At 36.9% G+C, this 15,905-nt stretch overlaps 1 protein-coding gene across 1 annotated transcript in view; it reads right to left on the minus strand.

The window, feature by feature from the left end:
* Positions 1-15,905, minus strand: part of npas1 (neuronal PAS domain protein 1) — an 82,077-nt gene that overhangs the window by 18,172 nt on the left and 48,000 nt on the right. The window contains exons 5-7 of the mRNA XM_066705745.1: positions 8,854-8,943; positions 922-1,096; positions 229-344 (exon numbers count right to left, since the gene is read on the minus strand). Coding sequence (XP_066561842.1) covers positions 229-344; positions 922-1,096; positions 8,854-8,943 — 381 coding nt within the window. The remainder of the gene's footprint in view (positions 1-228; positions 345-921; positions 1,097-8,853; positions 8,944-15,905) is intronic.

Genomic DNA, 15,905 nt, shown 5'->3' on the forward strand with positions numbered 1-15,905 from the left:
TAGCACCATAAAAAATAGAGCATTGTTATCCAATGGACACACACAAAGAAAATAAACCCTAATACATAAATAGTACAAAATAAATAACACTATAGTTATCTATATATTAATATTTTTAAGTTACTGTCTGTACACAAACACTCCATGCACATAACAACACTACTGCAAATGTTATTAAAATACCAGTGCAGGTCATGTCAGGACAGGAGTTTCCTGCAGCTGTCTTACTTTGTAGCCTGAGGACTTGACATGTAGCCCTCGCTTGGTCAAGGTGGACTTCATACGGACGAAGAAGCCTCTATCTGGGGGGTCATCGTCAGGGGGCAGTGGGCTGGGGGTCTCTACTGTTGGAGAGAATCATACACACAGACAGAAAGAAAAACAGACACACACATGTAAGATCATAAATTCATCTCCTCTTCATCTTTTTATTGATTAATTATTATTATTATTATTATTATTATTATTACTATTATTATTATTATTATTATTATTATTATTATTATTATTGATTTTTTATTTTTTTTATTGGCAGACGCCCTTATCCAGGGCGACTTACAACATAATTAATATCTAATGGTCTTTCTTGTGAAATTATAGTATTGCTATAGTCTGGGTTTTTGAAAGACTTTGAGGACATTTGAGGCTGTTTTACAGTGTAATGTCCTCTGTAACCTTAGTGTTCACTCCATCTTCCATTCAGGCTTCTACACACACACACTTATTTTCAAATGTACTTTGAAATATTCTGCTCTCAAAGAAAGTAGGACACAACCTAGTCAACTCTTTACTGTAACCCTTCAACTCAATTGCTGTAGCTGGTGTATCTAGCCCTGTATTTTGTTTGTGATAGGTCAACCAAAGTGCTAATGAACAGCCCCCAAATATTTTATAAGGAGTGGATACAAGGGAGGATGCTACCTGGCTCTGGGGTCTCAGCCAATGAGGAGGTAGATGCTGAACTGGAAGCACTCTCATTGGCTGCCTGAGAGCCAGCCCCACCCCTGAGGTGTGACCTCATCCCCAGCCTGTCAGCCAATTCCACGTGGTCCGCAGGATGGATGTAGTCAAACACACTGCTGCCAGTCAGCTCCACCTGGAGGGATGGAGAAATAGTATGATCCATTACAACTTTGTATTGTATAGTATACAGATGCTCTAAGCCCCACAATCCCAAAAGGGCTGTACCAAAAGCCAGGGGTGGGGATTTATACACTCTTGAGAATATATAGGTGTGATATCACTATGACAGGCTTATAGACATAATGGATTAGGTCTATTACACTTGTAGCTTGGGATATGTTGATAACTTGTGCTATTTTAAAATTGTATTGCTTAAATGTATTAATTTCAATATGAGGGAATTTCAAAAAGATTTAGAGGGAATTTCAATGAATTTACCTCATAATATTATGATACAAGAGAGGCAGAGATGGAATACAGTATGCAGAAGTGAATGAACATTTAATTGCTATAGTTGTTTTAGCAATTGTTTGTTTTCCACTACATAGTGAACATTGTTTACCCACATTATTAATTGTATATTTGCACTTTGTTTTGGTATAGTATTTGTTCATTTATCAGACACCATACAATGCTGTTGGTGTGAAATGTCCCTATAGAGTGACCTTTGACCCCTTCAAGAAGAACAATTAAAAGGAAAACAAAGAGAGCCAGCAACCTGAAGAGGTAAATATGACAGTGATGATAAAAAAAAAAAAAGTTTTGTCAGAATCATTCTTTTGAAAAAGGTCACAACACTTATACTAAAAACATTACATGAGAAATGACATTGTTAAAATCTAGACAGATTTCAAACTTGTAAAACAACTAGTAGGGAGGTAAACTGGGCTGACCCAAAAATTGTTTTACTAGTATATTAATTAAAAAAACATAGTGGAAGCTTCTTGCTGTATGTTTTTTTTTTTGGGAACAACACTACTTTCTCCTTCACGATAAAAAAATCACTAATTCCAGCTATATTGACAAGTAGAGAGCTTCCTGTCTCTCTGTCTGTCAATCCAACGCCAGCTTCATCACAGTCACTGTATACATGAGAGCGGGACTTTAATATTTATGAGTGTGTCCGGGCAGCCTGTCCAAGAGAACAAGAGCATCGACTGATGGAAATGGGTGAGACGGAGAGGGCTGCATACTAACCAGGCTGCAATCAATTCAAATGAGGAAATAAATAAATAAATTACTAAAAAAAAAAAAAAAAATTAGGAGCTGAAACCAAAGCTGGGCGACAAGACATCCTCCGGTCTTTACCACAGTTAAAGCCTGCCACAAAAGCTAAAGCTTCTGACATTTTTATTTTGCTTTCTTTAAATTGATTGGCCTTGTGATAGAAGGGTGGTGTTCAGACCCGATTTCATGGGATTTCCCCTTTTGTCCTCTAGAGCAAAATGTAGTATGTAGTGACACACACACATACATTTTCTTTTCATTGATGATTTCTTTTTCAGAGTTCATATGAAAAATGTGAGTTGTTCAGTCTCATATGTATTAAAATAATTGTTAAACAAAAGTAAGTCCTATCTTCTTCAGAGTCCTGACTAAACAATATTTGACTTATTATCTAACCCTGTTTTATTTCCACTCACTGGCCAAGCCAATGCCAATACACCATCAATTCCAAACAAAAATTCATAAAATGAAAAAGATGTTAAACTTCTACTTCCATCAAACATAAAACCATTGAGGCACTTCCTACACCAGGGGTGACCAACCAGTTGATCACGGAGTGCATGCCAGTTGGTAATTTCGTGAGGTAATGTCCAATAAGGAAGTTTTCAAAATGTCCGTTCGTGAGAGTTTTAACATGCCTGAAATGCAGTGTCATAAACCACTCTCGCTGGTTAAAGCTGGTGTCTGTTTATGTGTGCGTATGGGGGGTTCTAATGGTGATCTCATCAGGCTGGCAATTCTAAAAGTAGATCTGATGTCATAAAAAGTTGTGCACCCCTGCTCTACATCATTGCTTCTTAAACCTGGTACTGGGGACAAACACTGTGCTTCCAATTCCGAAGTTGACAATTACTAATTGAAACAATAAACTAATAATTTGCTTAATCTGAATTTTTAAAATTACTTTTAATAGTTGGAGATTGGAGTAAAATGTAATGATTAAGTTAAATAAGGCTGGAACCAGACCTGCAGTACAGTGAGCCCCCATGACCAGAGTTGAGAACCTCTGCTCTACACATTCTACAGGCCCCAGGAAATTCTCAACTGGCCATTTAAAATCAATCCATAGCCTTTTTTTAAATGTAGTTCTAACTACCCCTGGTGGATACACAAAGAACTCCATATTCCTCCTATAACTGGTAAAAGGGGTGCAGACATTGAAATACTCTGGGACCAAAATATATGCTCAACAACTCTACTCCATGCTTTATCACAGCCTGTTATTTTTTATATACATTTATCAAGTTGGACGTTTTATTTTTATTTTACACTGCAAGCCTGAAGCACAAAACGGCAGAGTTACAGCATTGTAAGGAGATAGAAACAAAGTTAACATCAAATACCGCTTCAATCTCAACAGTGAAACAATGTCTCCAAGCAGAATTTGGGAGCACTTTCACATTTAGTTACAACTGCAAATAATTCGAATCGTGGTTCATTTGCAAACTAACCTCTGTTTACAGTTTAGGCTTGGTTTGTTTCACACCAGGAAAATTCAATCAAACTAGAATTTCCTTGAAAGTGAGTTCAAGTTTGTTTGTGTAGTCCACTTGTAGCTTTGATGGACCAGAATCTTTTTGGTTTGACAGTGCACTTTTCTAAACACACTTGGGTCTCTTGCAGTTTAGGCAACTTGAATGGAAGATCTGTACAAACACAGTTGAGGAGAATGTTATGTTTAACCTTAAGGAAAAAAAAATCAACACCTCAAGCAAAGGACGCAATCTAGCACAAAACAGGTACCAATGAAAAATGGTTTCTTGAGTATTACAAAAGACACACCTATATGTAGCACATGGTCAAATCACCAAAATAAATTAATCGGTGGCCATAACAGTATGTAACACTCTCCACAAAGATCACCAGGCAGGAACTAAGGCCTCATCTACCTAAGGACATTTGGGGCTAATTTGTCATGCAACTGGGGAACATCTTTAAGATTAGAATAGTTTAGGGCTTAACACGCAAAAGGTATACATATTTTTTTCTCAATAGTGTGTAGATGAAACATTTTGCAGTATACGGGACCGGCGGGTGTACTGTGCTAACAGATAGTGACGTGGTTTAGGATGGGTCAGATCATCTGTGTGGAGGCAATCCATGTGTTACAATGAAATTAACCTAGGGGTGTTAAAAAGATAATTGAACTGTTTTAAACCAGTCAATCATGATTATACTTCAAGATTCAAATGTAAGATTTCACAGAAGCAAAATGTCACAGGAGGAAAGGCATGTTTCGTGCATGTTTTGTGTTCTTCTACAGTTACAAAGATGTCTCCCAACCTAGTCAAATGTGGGAAGTAGGGTGGTTGTGATTATCAAATGATGATATACTGTAGGATTGTTATGATACCTAGTCACAGTAAAAACATCAGGATGCACTCAAGACATATTTTTTACATCAATCGCACTATTCATATTGTATTTATGGATTTGCATCACAGATTGCTCTAAAAGTCATTAAAAGCTCATCAGAACAGACAGGGTTTTCAATAAGAGTAAAAGTAAATTCATAAACAGTGTTTGTACAGGTGATACAGTAGTGATAGAAACAGTATTGCATTTCAATTCGAGTTACAAATGACCATGACTGTGATGCACAATTATTTGTATCTATTAGGATCATTGTAAATGGAAATAGTTTTGATGATGCACTTCTGAGTGCAAGAAGACTTGCCAATGATTGATGTGAATATATTAATTATAACTCATCATAACTGGAGGATGTCTAAACAGCAGGTCATTGGTATGGGCTGCAAGCAATCCCATATTTAATAGACTTGCTCTCATAAATGAGGGAGGGAACTTTCCATTTCTAATGGACTTTAAGTCAGATTAGAACAGGGGACTATCTTGTAATTTTCTGTAGTACAAACAGCTTAAATATTTCATTTTATTTAATGTTTCTATAGCATAGCACATTTGTTGTTTCATAATTTTGGGTTAGATTTACTTTCATATTCATTTTTCTCTATCCCTAAACTAGAAATATTATAACAGTTATCACAGAAATATATAGTGTTTATCCTTAGGCTTGCTACATTTATGAATACAATTATTTGTTAAAAGGGCAGAAATTGACACTACAAAATACTCACACAAAAGTGACTTATTTTGTAGAAGCCAACTCTGAAACCATTTTATTTGTGTTGCTTGTTTGACTGATGTTTTTATTTATTCAATAACAATGTTGTTCAGTTTGAATTCTCAACTTATAAAGCGACCTTAAAAAAGGTCTGTTGCTTGGTGCTTGATATTCAAATATAGTTGTGTTGTTTGAAATGGGAATCATTGAAATAACTGACATTTGAGACATTGAAAGTGCAAGTAATGGTATTTGCCATTATAATGAATGTAAAGAGTGTAATTTCAGGAAAAATATTTTATATATAAACTGCCATGCACATTAGATTTCATTCAAAATAAAAGAGTAGTTTCCATTCTTTCAGTAAGTACTCCGATTTATTTTGGGGGGAGATTTGTTAAATTAAAACAAATGAGCCAATCTGATAATTCTAATGCTAATGATAGACTGCTTTACCATCTCCAGGGTATTTGTATTGCGTATTCAATAATTAATTATTCACACTCGTTAATTAGCACTTTGCTCGATATAAAAAGGTCAACAAGATGTTACAACTTGACATGGGAAAAAAAATTGATGAACTGCAAAAATAATACATTGTAGAGGATTCCTGCTTGGGGTACTACTGGTAAATAATTTAGGCTGTGATGAATACACACCAGCAGCTGGAATGGGAGATTGAGGTGGAGGGCAAGTAGAAAATATTAATGCAAATCATAACTCCCCCAACCAACACACTCAGACAAACATTCACCTACTCAGACACACATACTCACTCACTCACTCTCACACACACAGACATACACACATATCCCCTTCCTGCCCTGTACATTTAGCCTACCCAGTAATAGGGATGTTTAAATTCCTCTCGCAGTCAAAGCTCTCCCTTTTTGCCGATCAATGCGGCGTTATTAAGATGCCCATCGATTGAACCCTGGACTGACTCTGCCTGCCTGCCAGACGACACTTTGATTGTGCGAGTAATTACTGTTATTATTTATTCATCTGCAAAAATGGCAGGACTTAACACAGACAGGGTGTGGTTAGAAATAGAGACAGAGGCTATCAACAGAGGTAAGGACCTCCGCTGTGAGTCCAGGCAGGACGCAGAGAGAGAGAGGGAGCAGGATCAGGGGGGATCAGAGCAGTCAGCACCACCTGTTTATGCTCAGATGTGTGTACATACTTATTTATTCATTTATTTATAAAGCAGGAGCAGGTATTACACAGTAGGGTTTTTGTGCCAACTGACAGTGCCTGCCCTTACAACATAGCACATGGTAATTTTTAACATACAGATTTGCAGTACTGTGTTCTAATTTACATTGCTGGCTCTTGGATTTGGATTAGTTTTACTGTACATTAGCACACCAGGCTAGGGAATGTATCATGATTTCCTATACTAAGTATAGCTTTAGTTTCTGCCAGGTTGTTCATTTGATCACCAGTTTATAATCCTGCTTTGATAGTATGAAGCTGGGTTTAGACAAGGCAGATCATGTCTTACTAATCTATTAGAATTTTTTGAACATGCAACTGCAGCTGTATATCATGTGAAAGCATATGATATGATATAACTAGATTTTCAGAAAGCTTTTGATAAGGTTCCACACCAAAGACTGATCCTCAAATTGGAAGCTGTAGGCATTCAGGGTAATGTAAGTAGAGGGATTATTAACTGGTTGATGTATAGGAAACAGAGGGTGTCGATTAGAGGAGTTGCTTCTAACTGGAGTGAGGTTATTAGTGGAGTTCCACAGGGATCAGTACTAGGGCCTTTGCTTTTTCTAATCTATATTAATGATCTGGACTCTTGGATAGTTAGCAAACTTGTCAAATTTGCAGATGATACTAAAATAGGTGGCTCAGCAGATACAATCTCGGCAGCACAGGCTATTCAAAGCGACTTGGATAATATTCAGTTGTGGGCCGACACCTGGCAGATGAAATTCAATGTGGACAAGTGCAAGGTAATAAATGCAGGTAACAAAAATGTCCACTATAATTACACTATGGGAGGAATAGAACTAGATGAAGTAATGCCTGAGAAAGACCTAGGAGTCTATGTGGACAAGGTATAAATGTGCAAATCATGCATCTCTTACAAACTTACATAACTTCGCCTCAATAGAACCTCCTCCTGACTAAAGATTTATTTAAAACAAGTGCTTTATAAATATACATATTCCTCATTTACAACAATAAATATAATACTGATTATATTAAAACAATCACCACACATAAATAATCTTACCTACCCAGAACCCCAAAACAAGGCAGGACTTTTTAATAACATTAGTCATTGTGAAAGAGTTATAATCGTGTTGATTCCTGAAATACATGATTTTCTACACATCATTCATATTATCATCATTATTTATTTTATCAGCAGATTTGCACCATCTCGTCTACCTGCCCTGATCAGGTCAGCAAGTTTCTAACTTTCCTGTGGAATTCAATCTTGATCACGTTGCAAACCCAGGTCCCTGGATCAATGCTTTGATTAGTCACCTGTTTGAGCCTGAATGCGAATTATTTTGTATTAGTGTTAGGCACTGTTGAAAAGCGTGTTATATTTATTTCTTTGCAGGCACCCTTATTCACATTATGTTTACACGCTGGTTCATATGTAAGTATTCCTCCCAATATGTATTACTGCAATATTAGATCATACGTAAACAGTTTTCCTTCACACTTACTGTGGACAGGCTGAGCCTTCACTGAATAAATGGAGGACAGTCTGCGCAACGTGACAGCACCCAGTGTAAACAAGCAGACAGAGTGATGCATTCATCGATAAAAAGGGGATCAATTAAAGCACTGAAAAACATTACAACTAAGAGAAGGGTGAAATTAAAGAGCTAAAAAACTACAACTGCCGTGGGTAACTGTAGGATTTGATAAAAGTCTGATTTGTAGGACATTAGGGAATATTCGATCTAAATCAAAAGAGACAGTGCGTATATGTATTTTGTAACTGAATATGCAAATTGCTGCTGAATATGCAAGTTGGTGATGAACTGACACTGGTGATGAAATGTACCCGGTGATGAAAACTGCATGATAAAAAGTCATAGACCCTATAAATTCAATAAGGCGAGTTAATGGTACAGCAATTCTTTTGTGGACATTCATTTATAAACCCATGATACACCACACTTGCTAGGAGATGTTAATTAAAGCTTGGTACTGATGCAAACTTTTATTGTTAAAATATTAATAATATATATTAAGGGCAACCAGGGCAGGTATAAATAAACCTGCGCCTTGTAGCTTGGGCTTTAGTTTGTGCCAGAAAAACTACATATCAGGATAACAGCAAAAAACAAAACTGTGCACAGCTGCTTACAATGTATTCAACTCAACAGGGTGTCACAAAATCCCATCAGTGCCAGCAGTATCACCATTGTCCACAATAGGACAACAGTTAATTCCCTTCAGTAAAACAAAGAACTTCCACACAGAACATAACTGAGGTGTGTACCACTACTTCTGCTATCAGTTTATATTACCTGTGTATTATCTGCACCTACAATGTAGAGAACTGAAATGTGAAGGGACTGATTTGTCAAACTTACCTGTGAGAGGCCTAGGTAGATGGACACTGTCTCAGAGATGTAGAGAAACCTGCCTTCATGGCTGAGCACGAACACAAAGCCATCCAGAGACTGTGGAGACAAGATGGAAAGAACTTGATGCCTATTCTCACTGGGAAACTGTTATTTACTATATTGGGAGAGCGTTATTGAAGTTACAATTAACACCCCTCATTACCTTCTGAGATCTCCCCTTTTTACACTGTAACTCTAGAGCCCACCATCCCCCTCTCTGCTTTACCACCTGTAATCTGTTATCACCACCACTGTGCTATTCCACACCACCCACTGCTCTAACCTATAGAGTTAAACGAAGTAGCTATACATGATTATTGGCCATATTCTTAAAACACCAGCCTATGTGTGACTATACATATCTGTTTTTTCTTTCACCTATGAATACAATGAAATTGAACATCATGAGAGGTGCCTATCAGAATGCAAATTTCAGTGCCCCAGTGGGGATTCAGACCTACTGTAATCTTGGGAGTTTGTACTAAAACTTGAATCAATCCAGCTGGTAATCTGCCTAAAATCCTTCTCCAAACCAGAATACATTTAAATTGAACGTGATTAAACTCTTATGTCATAAAAGTTGGTTCTTCTCTGTATAGTATGCTTTCTGTTCAGACAAATATCAGTCAATTGTTGTCACTTCATAAACCTCACCTTGATCCACTCAAAACTTCATAATCCCATCAGAAATAGATTAGTCCTCATTTAAAAAAAAATCAATTTAGTTTTTAAACCCTAGTATCTTCAAGGCTAGTTACAAACTATTGTTTTGCCTGCGTGTTTATAATGTGTATCTGCAAGAACAAAACGCTAAAGGCACCAAGACACATTATTTTTTATAATGTTTTATCAAAAGTACCCAGAAGACTTTACACACTACAAATCCTAACTGCAGGATTTTACTTTCAATTGACATGTTGGTTTAGAGAAACACTTCAAGAACAATAATTTGTTACAGCTGGACTTGATAAGGTTCTATCCAAATAATTGCTCAAATCTTCATAAGAAATATTAATATTATTATCTTTGTAAAAAATAAATAATAATAATAATAATAATAATAATAATAATAATAATAATAATAATAATATATAGGAGCAATAGAATACATTGTAAGAATGCCTTGGAACAATAATGTTGGGCAACCAAATCAAAACCCAAAATTTCAGCTACAATGACAAGAGAAGAGTCATCATCTACAATAATACTGTAGGAAAAACAAAGAAATCTCTCAAAAAAATTGGTAGAGCCACGTGTTTTCAAAAGCATGTCTGTACATGTTTGCTTGCAAGACAGGCCCAAGGCTAGCAAGATACTGAACAAGGGCCTATCTGTTCCGCCTCTTCAAACTGAATAAAAATTATGTTTGTGAACATGAAATTGAGCCAGAAGGGAGATGTAAAGAAGTTTTCCATCCATCTCTGTTCTCTTTTTATTTAAATTTTTAATTATGTACATAAATATATATAAAAGCACTTAGAAAATAGGGGACAAAAATTGAAATGGATATGATCCTGCCTGATTTTAATGGAAACTCCTAAGTATAAAGAAAAAGCCATTAAAAAAGGTCCTTTATAAAGAAATTAATAAATAAATAATAATAATAAAAAAAATCAACGAAGGAAAGAGCGACTTCGTTAGAGAGTGATTGCTATTTTTACGGTGCTTTAAGTGGTAGTAATTTATGCAAACCGAGCCATTCAATATGCAAATGCAAGTGGCTAGGATTAGTGGCTCTGTCGACTGAATCTGCAGGAAATAAAGAGCAATTATCTAGTTATTACTGACAGAGGACAGCCCAGAAAGAATCACAAATGTTTCCAAAGCGCTAATTTGAATCCTATCAGTCCCTCCTTTTCTGAAAAAACACCAGCAGGGACTCTTTTGTCTTGACATAGCTTTTTCATTACTGCCTTTCTGTGGGTTTTTTGTTTTTGTTTTCCAAACTTATTTTCTTTTCATGTCCAGTTTACTGCAGTTTATGACTTATAGGAAATTAAAGGTGAGTCATTTGTCCGCTCTGCTTTAGACACTCTGAAACAGGGACAACTTATGCAAGATAAGTGCAAGGATTTTTGCAATTTTAACATGGTTTTGCAAATAGATTATCATAGTTTTACACTGTTTATTTAACATGCCTTCACCGTGCATTACTACACTCTACCATGAATAAACCATGGTCTGCCATAGTAAACATGCCTTAGAAATATTTACCATGGTATACAATGGTACAGTATTTCCATGTCCCTGAGTAGTAAAACAGTTTAGCCATGTTGAACTCATAGAAACCCACTGTAAAACTATAATACAATTAATTAGTGCAAAATTTGTATTGTAAATTTACCAGGGTAAACTTGAATAAGGAAAGGTGCTCCTAAACTGATAGAAAACATAGCATATTCAATAAAAAACTGAATAGCTGCTATTACATTGAAAAGTTGTGCATGTCCATGGCTTATAACTGTACTTAGACCACAACATTGAGATTTATGTTATGAGCGTTTCACTTTTAATGATTACATTAAGCATTAAAAGCAGCTCTGAATTTGATCGATTATTCTAGTCAAATTTCAAGTCGCTACTCGCTAAAGTAAATTTTACATTCCATTAGCATGCAAGCTCAGAATGTTTTCTATATGTTCCAGGAAACCACTGAGGCTCCTCTACCTCTGGGACCTGTAGGCCGAAGGAACTTAGAGAGAAAAGCAAAACAAAACAAAGAAGATCTCCTGTTTGAAATACAGTTCCCATAATGCATACAGAATGGCATCCTGAACAAAGGTCCTTGGAGTTTCAGTTCTAAGTACTTCCCAGTAAAAGAATGGGAGCAAGTGTTTATAAATATATATACACAGACGGGTGACAAATTAAAGGAAAAACCTGAATAAATGAGTGGAAGAACACAACAAATGCAGATGCCTACAAACAGGTGTATTGCATGATACAATCAAGCAATTAACATCCTATCATGCTCTGTGGCATGTATGAAAATGTTGAGCAGGCTCAGTTGACCTCAATTGTGGATCAAGATGGCAAGAGGAAAGGATCTAAGTGACTTTGAAAGAGGGGTCATTATTGGGGCACGAATGGCAGGAGCTTCAATCACAAAGACGCTCAACTGGCTAGTATTCTGGACAAGTGAGTGAGTGCTTGTGTGGTGACACCAAGAGAACGGTACAGGCCTGACTGCTTGACCCCTACAGTGAGGGGGTCCGGAGGCTCTGTTATGCTGTGGGGGGCATTTTCCTGGCATGTTTTGGGTCCACTTGTACCCTTAGAGGAAAGGGTCACTGCAAATCATTACAAAGTAATTCTAAGTGATCACCTTTTACCTCATGGTGAAACATTTCTATCCTGATGGGAGTGGTCTCTTCCAAGATGACAATGCCCCATCCACAGGGCACGAGGGCTCACTGAATGGTTTGCTGAGTATGAAAATGATGTGAATCATATGCTATGGCCTTCGCAGTCACCAGATCTCAACCACATTGAACACCTATGAGAGATTTTGGACCAACGTGATAGACAGCGCTCTCCACCACCATCATCAAAACACCAAATGAGGGAATATCTTTTGGAAGAATGGAGTTCATCTCTCCTTGAGAGACCAGAGACTAGCAGAACCTATGCCAAGGCGCATTGAAGCTTTTCTAATGGCTCATGGTGGCCTTTAATTTGTCTGTATATAAATACATTTAATGTAATCTGCATTTGGGTGTTACATTGTTCATGTTGCTTCAGTAGAAGTGCTAAAATGCAAATTCACTGAAAAGTAGATGCAGTAGCACATTCACCCAGCTAACAAAATAACTTTGTGGCAACATTGCCATAAAGTGAACACAGAACAATATGACTGTAGCATCAGTCCGTGTGCAGGCAGGGGACCAAAGGGAAATCTCTGACATCAGACTCCTCACTGCATTGTCATGTGCCTGTACTTGATCAAATTAGTTGATCAGCCACAGGTGTGCCCTTGATATTCATTTTGTAGATTTCCCAACAGGAGGGAAGTGTGTGCTGGTGACAGACAGAGTAAAAGAGACCTGAAAGAAAAGGCTAAAAAGCCGCAAATTACAGAGCCAGAGCCTTTTATTGTTGGGAGAACCTAGAGCATTGTGATGTGTGCCATGTCAAAATGATGTGATGGCACAAAGTTGTAGAAGGGGAAGTTGTCCAAAAGTTTGTAAAACATTGCATTTATATAACTACTATGAAGAAAGAATACAGAAATAACAAAATATATAGCATAAAAAGTTTCTATAAATGAGAAAAACAAAACAAAGAAAAGTGTACTGTATGTGCATATGCAAACACAATGTGCTTTATATGTATTGAAGTTCCAGAAATGGACCTATGTGTTTCTGCAATGCGCTTCCTAAATCATATCAGACAACCAAACTGCAACCTCAGACAACATTGCCTTAACAAAATGTGTAAGCTGAGCAGGTACATTAAAAAAAATTAAGACATTTAACCAAAAGCATTACTATCACTGTACTATTATAATTAATGCTCTGGGGATGATAGAGCTTTTGCTGTGGAATCAATCCATTTGTATTTGGTATAATGCCCTTCATAAAATTGCCACAGAGCACTTTACAGATTAAAACAACACAAGATTGTGATTAATACAAAATGTAAAAATAAACCATTAGAGAAAAACAAAAACTACTATAGGATGACAGACTGTTATAGGAGAAATTACATTTCTCAGGGTCCACAGCTTAAGGCCTAGGCTTAATGATTGCCTCCCCTCAAGACTGCACTCTCTGGATCAAGTGATAAATATTACAGATTTCCTGGTCTGATTAACAGCAGGTAAACTGAACAGCTGATCAGCTCCATTAACAACTTATTGAGCAAGTAGCAGTCTTCTGACATTCAACTATGAACAGGTGCACGATTTACACAAATTAAACCATTCAGTTGTACTGAAATCCCTAAAAGGAATCTAAATTCATATGTTGGAATGATCTATATCTGACAGATCATTTTGGAGCTATCGGGGCATTATGATCATGCATTCTCAGGGACAGACTGAACTGACAGTTGTTAGAGGCATGAAGGTTCAAATCCACCAAATGATCTTACAGGTAGAAACTGAACCCTAAATGTCAAGAGACAATCAATTGTCTACTGCAAAATAGCCTAAATTGTCACTGCATATTATTAGGAGATCTAAAAAAGAGTAACTTCTGCACTATAATACAAGGATAGGAAATGCATCTTATAAATGTGCAATGATTCTGTTTCTCATTAGTAAAGAATATCACATAAAGTGAACCGATAAAGCACAGATAATTCAGTACAGTTCTAGAGTGTCTCAGAGCACTTTAAAGTAACCTAAGTTCTTTCATTGAGGCTTGTGTGCAATGGCAATCAATGCTCTCTGTCGCTCAGTTGATTGAAAGATCCACTCTCCTTTCCTTATTAATAGGGTCCTGTCTTTTTTTGCTTTGTATTTCTGGTGGATGTTTGAAGAGATTTTTGAGCCAGTGTTCCTTAATTAAAACATATGTGACAGCTATTAATCGTGGTGTGGTCCGGATCAATTGTTTTTAGTCTGCTGCTTGAATTAGCTTTTTCAGTGATGAAAATGCACAGGAAAGAAAAAAAAAAACATTAACAAGGTCACCACGTCCGTTTTAAACAAAGTAATTGGTCCAATCCTTTTATTTATATTGTATTAATTTTATTTATTTTGTATCTGTGAAACATGTCTCACACAACCTTAACGCTTCAGAAAACAGGTGCTACAAAAAGATTAAAAAGGAGATCTCCTTTAAGCTTTGTAGCAAAAAGGTTCCTTCCTCTGCTTACAGACTTCACTGTGTTAGTATAGGAATCAGGGTGAGTGAGTTAGTGATGATCACAGCTATACAGCTATAGACCAAAAACTAAAACTAAAGTGCATGGGAGTCAGACAGGGATTCCTTAGCTTGTCATGCAATAGAGACCCATGTGTATTATGAGCACTGCAGAGTTATTATTGGCTGCATTTTCATGCTTTTAGTGATACATTTGAATGGGTAAGGCTGAATTACAGCAATGGTGTTACATGGAGTACTCCTTACCATTTTTGTCCAGATGGGCTTGCCATAGTACTACACAGAGCAACACTCATGCAACCAGGAGCTTGCATACTAATACAGACTCCAAAATCTACAGAAAGCCAATCTGGACAGAATTGGCAAGGACTTGTCTATGTTACACCATTGCTGTAATTCTTCCATACCCATTTAAATGCATCCCTTAAAGAATAGCATTTGGCATGTCTGAAATGTTTATGTATACACAACCAGTGAAAGCTGCATCAGTCCTCCCTATAACGCTCTAGCTGTTGTGCTGTGAACTTACAATGTGAAAAGAGATGGGCAGGACGGCAGTGCTTGTTTCTAAGGATGTGAGAGTCCGTCTGTTTCTCCATTGTTAGTCAAGATCATTCATAAGATGATTAACATACTGGAGTAAAGGATACAGATTAAAAAAAGATAATACAACACAAAATATTGATTCCAAAATGTAAAGAAGTTCAATTTACCTGGAGATTTTAAAAGTGGAAAAAAGTCAATTGAAATAACAAAAATATTGAAGGAAACTTAAAAGAAGAGCTGTGATTGCTTTTGGATACCAGTGCAGATCCTGACACCTCCTCCTCCCACCCCCCCTCCTCCTTTAAACAATCACTGAATCATGTTTCTCCTTCATGTTCCCTTTAATTCACCTCAATCATTCCAGCGAAATTGATGGTGAAATCGAGTAAAGAGACTTTCAATCCCATTGACCCCAAAATGAGCTGGGGCCTATTGCACAGAAGTGGTTTGAGTTATTTTGACAGAATTTAGCCGGTTAGGTGGGATAACATATATTATATTAAGTTCAAAGTACTCTGGACAACTCAAGCCAGGTTATAAAGGTATGTATGTGCATGGAGCCGACCATTACCATAGATGGTATTGCAGTAGTGAGCGTGTTGTCAATGTAACCAGTGTAACTGGTCATGAAGAAATTGGAGAAAA

The sequence above is a fragment of the Amia ocellicauda genome, chromosome 5 (genome assembly GCF_036373705.1).
Source record: "Amia ocellicauda isolate fAmiCal2 chromosome 5, fAmiCal2.hap1, whole genome shotgun sequence".
In the NCBI taxonomy this organism is placed as follows: Eukaryota; Metazoa; Chordata; class Actinopteri; order Amiiformes; family Amiidae; genus Amia; species Amia ocellicauda.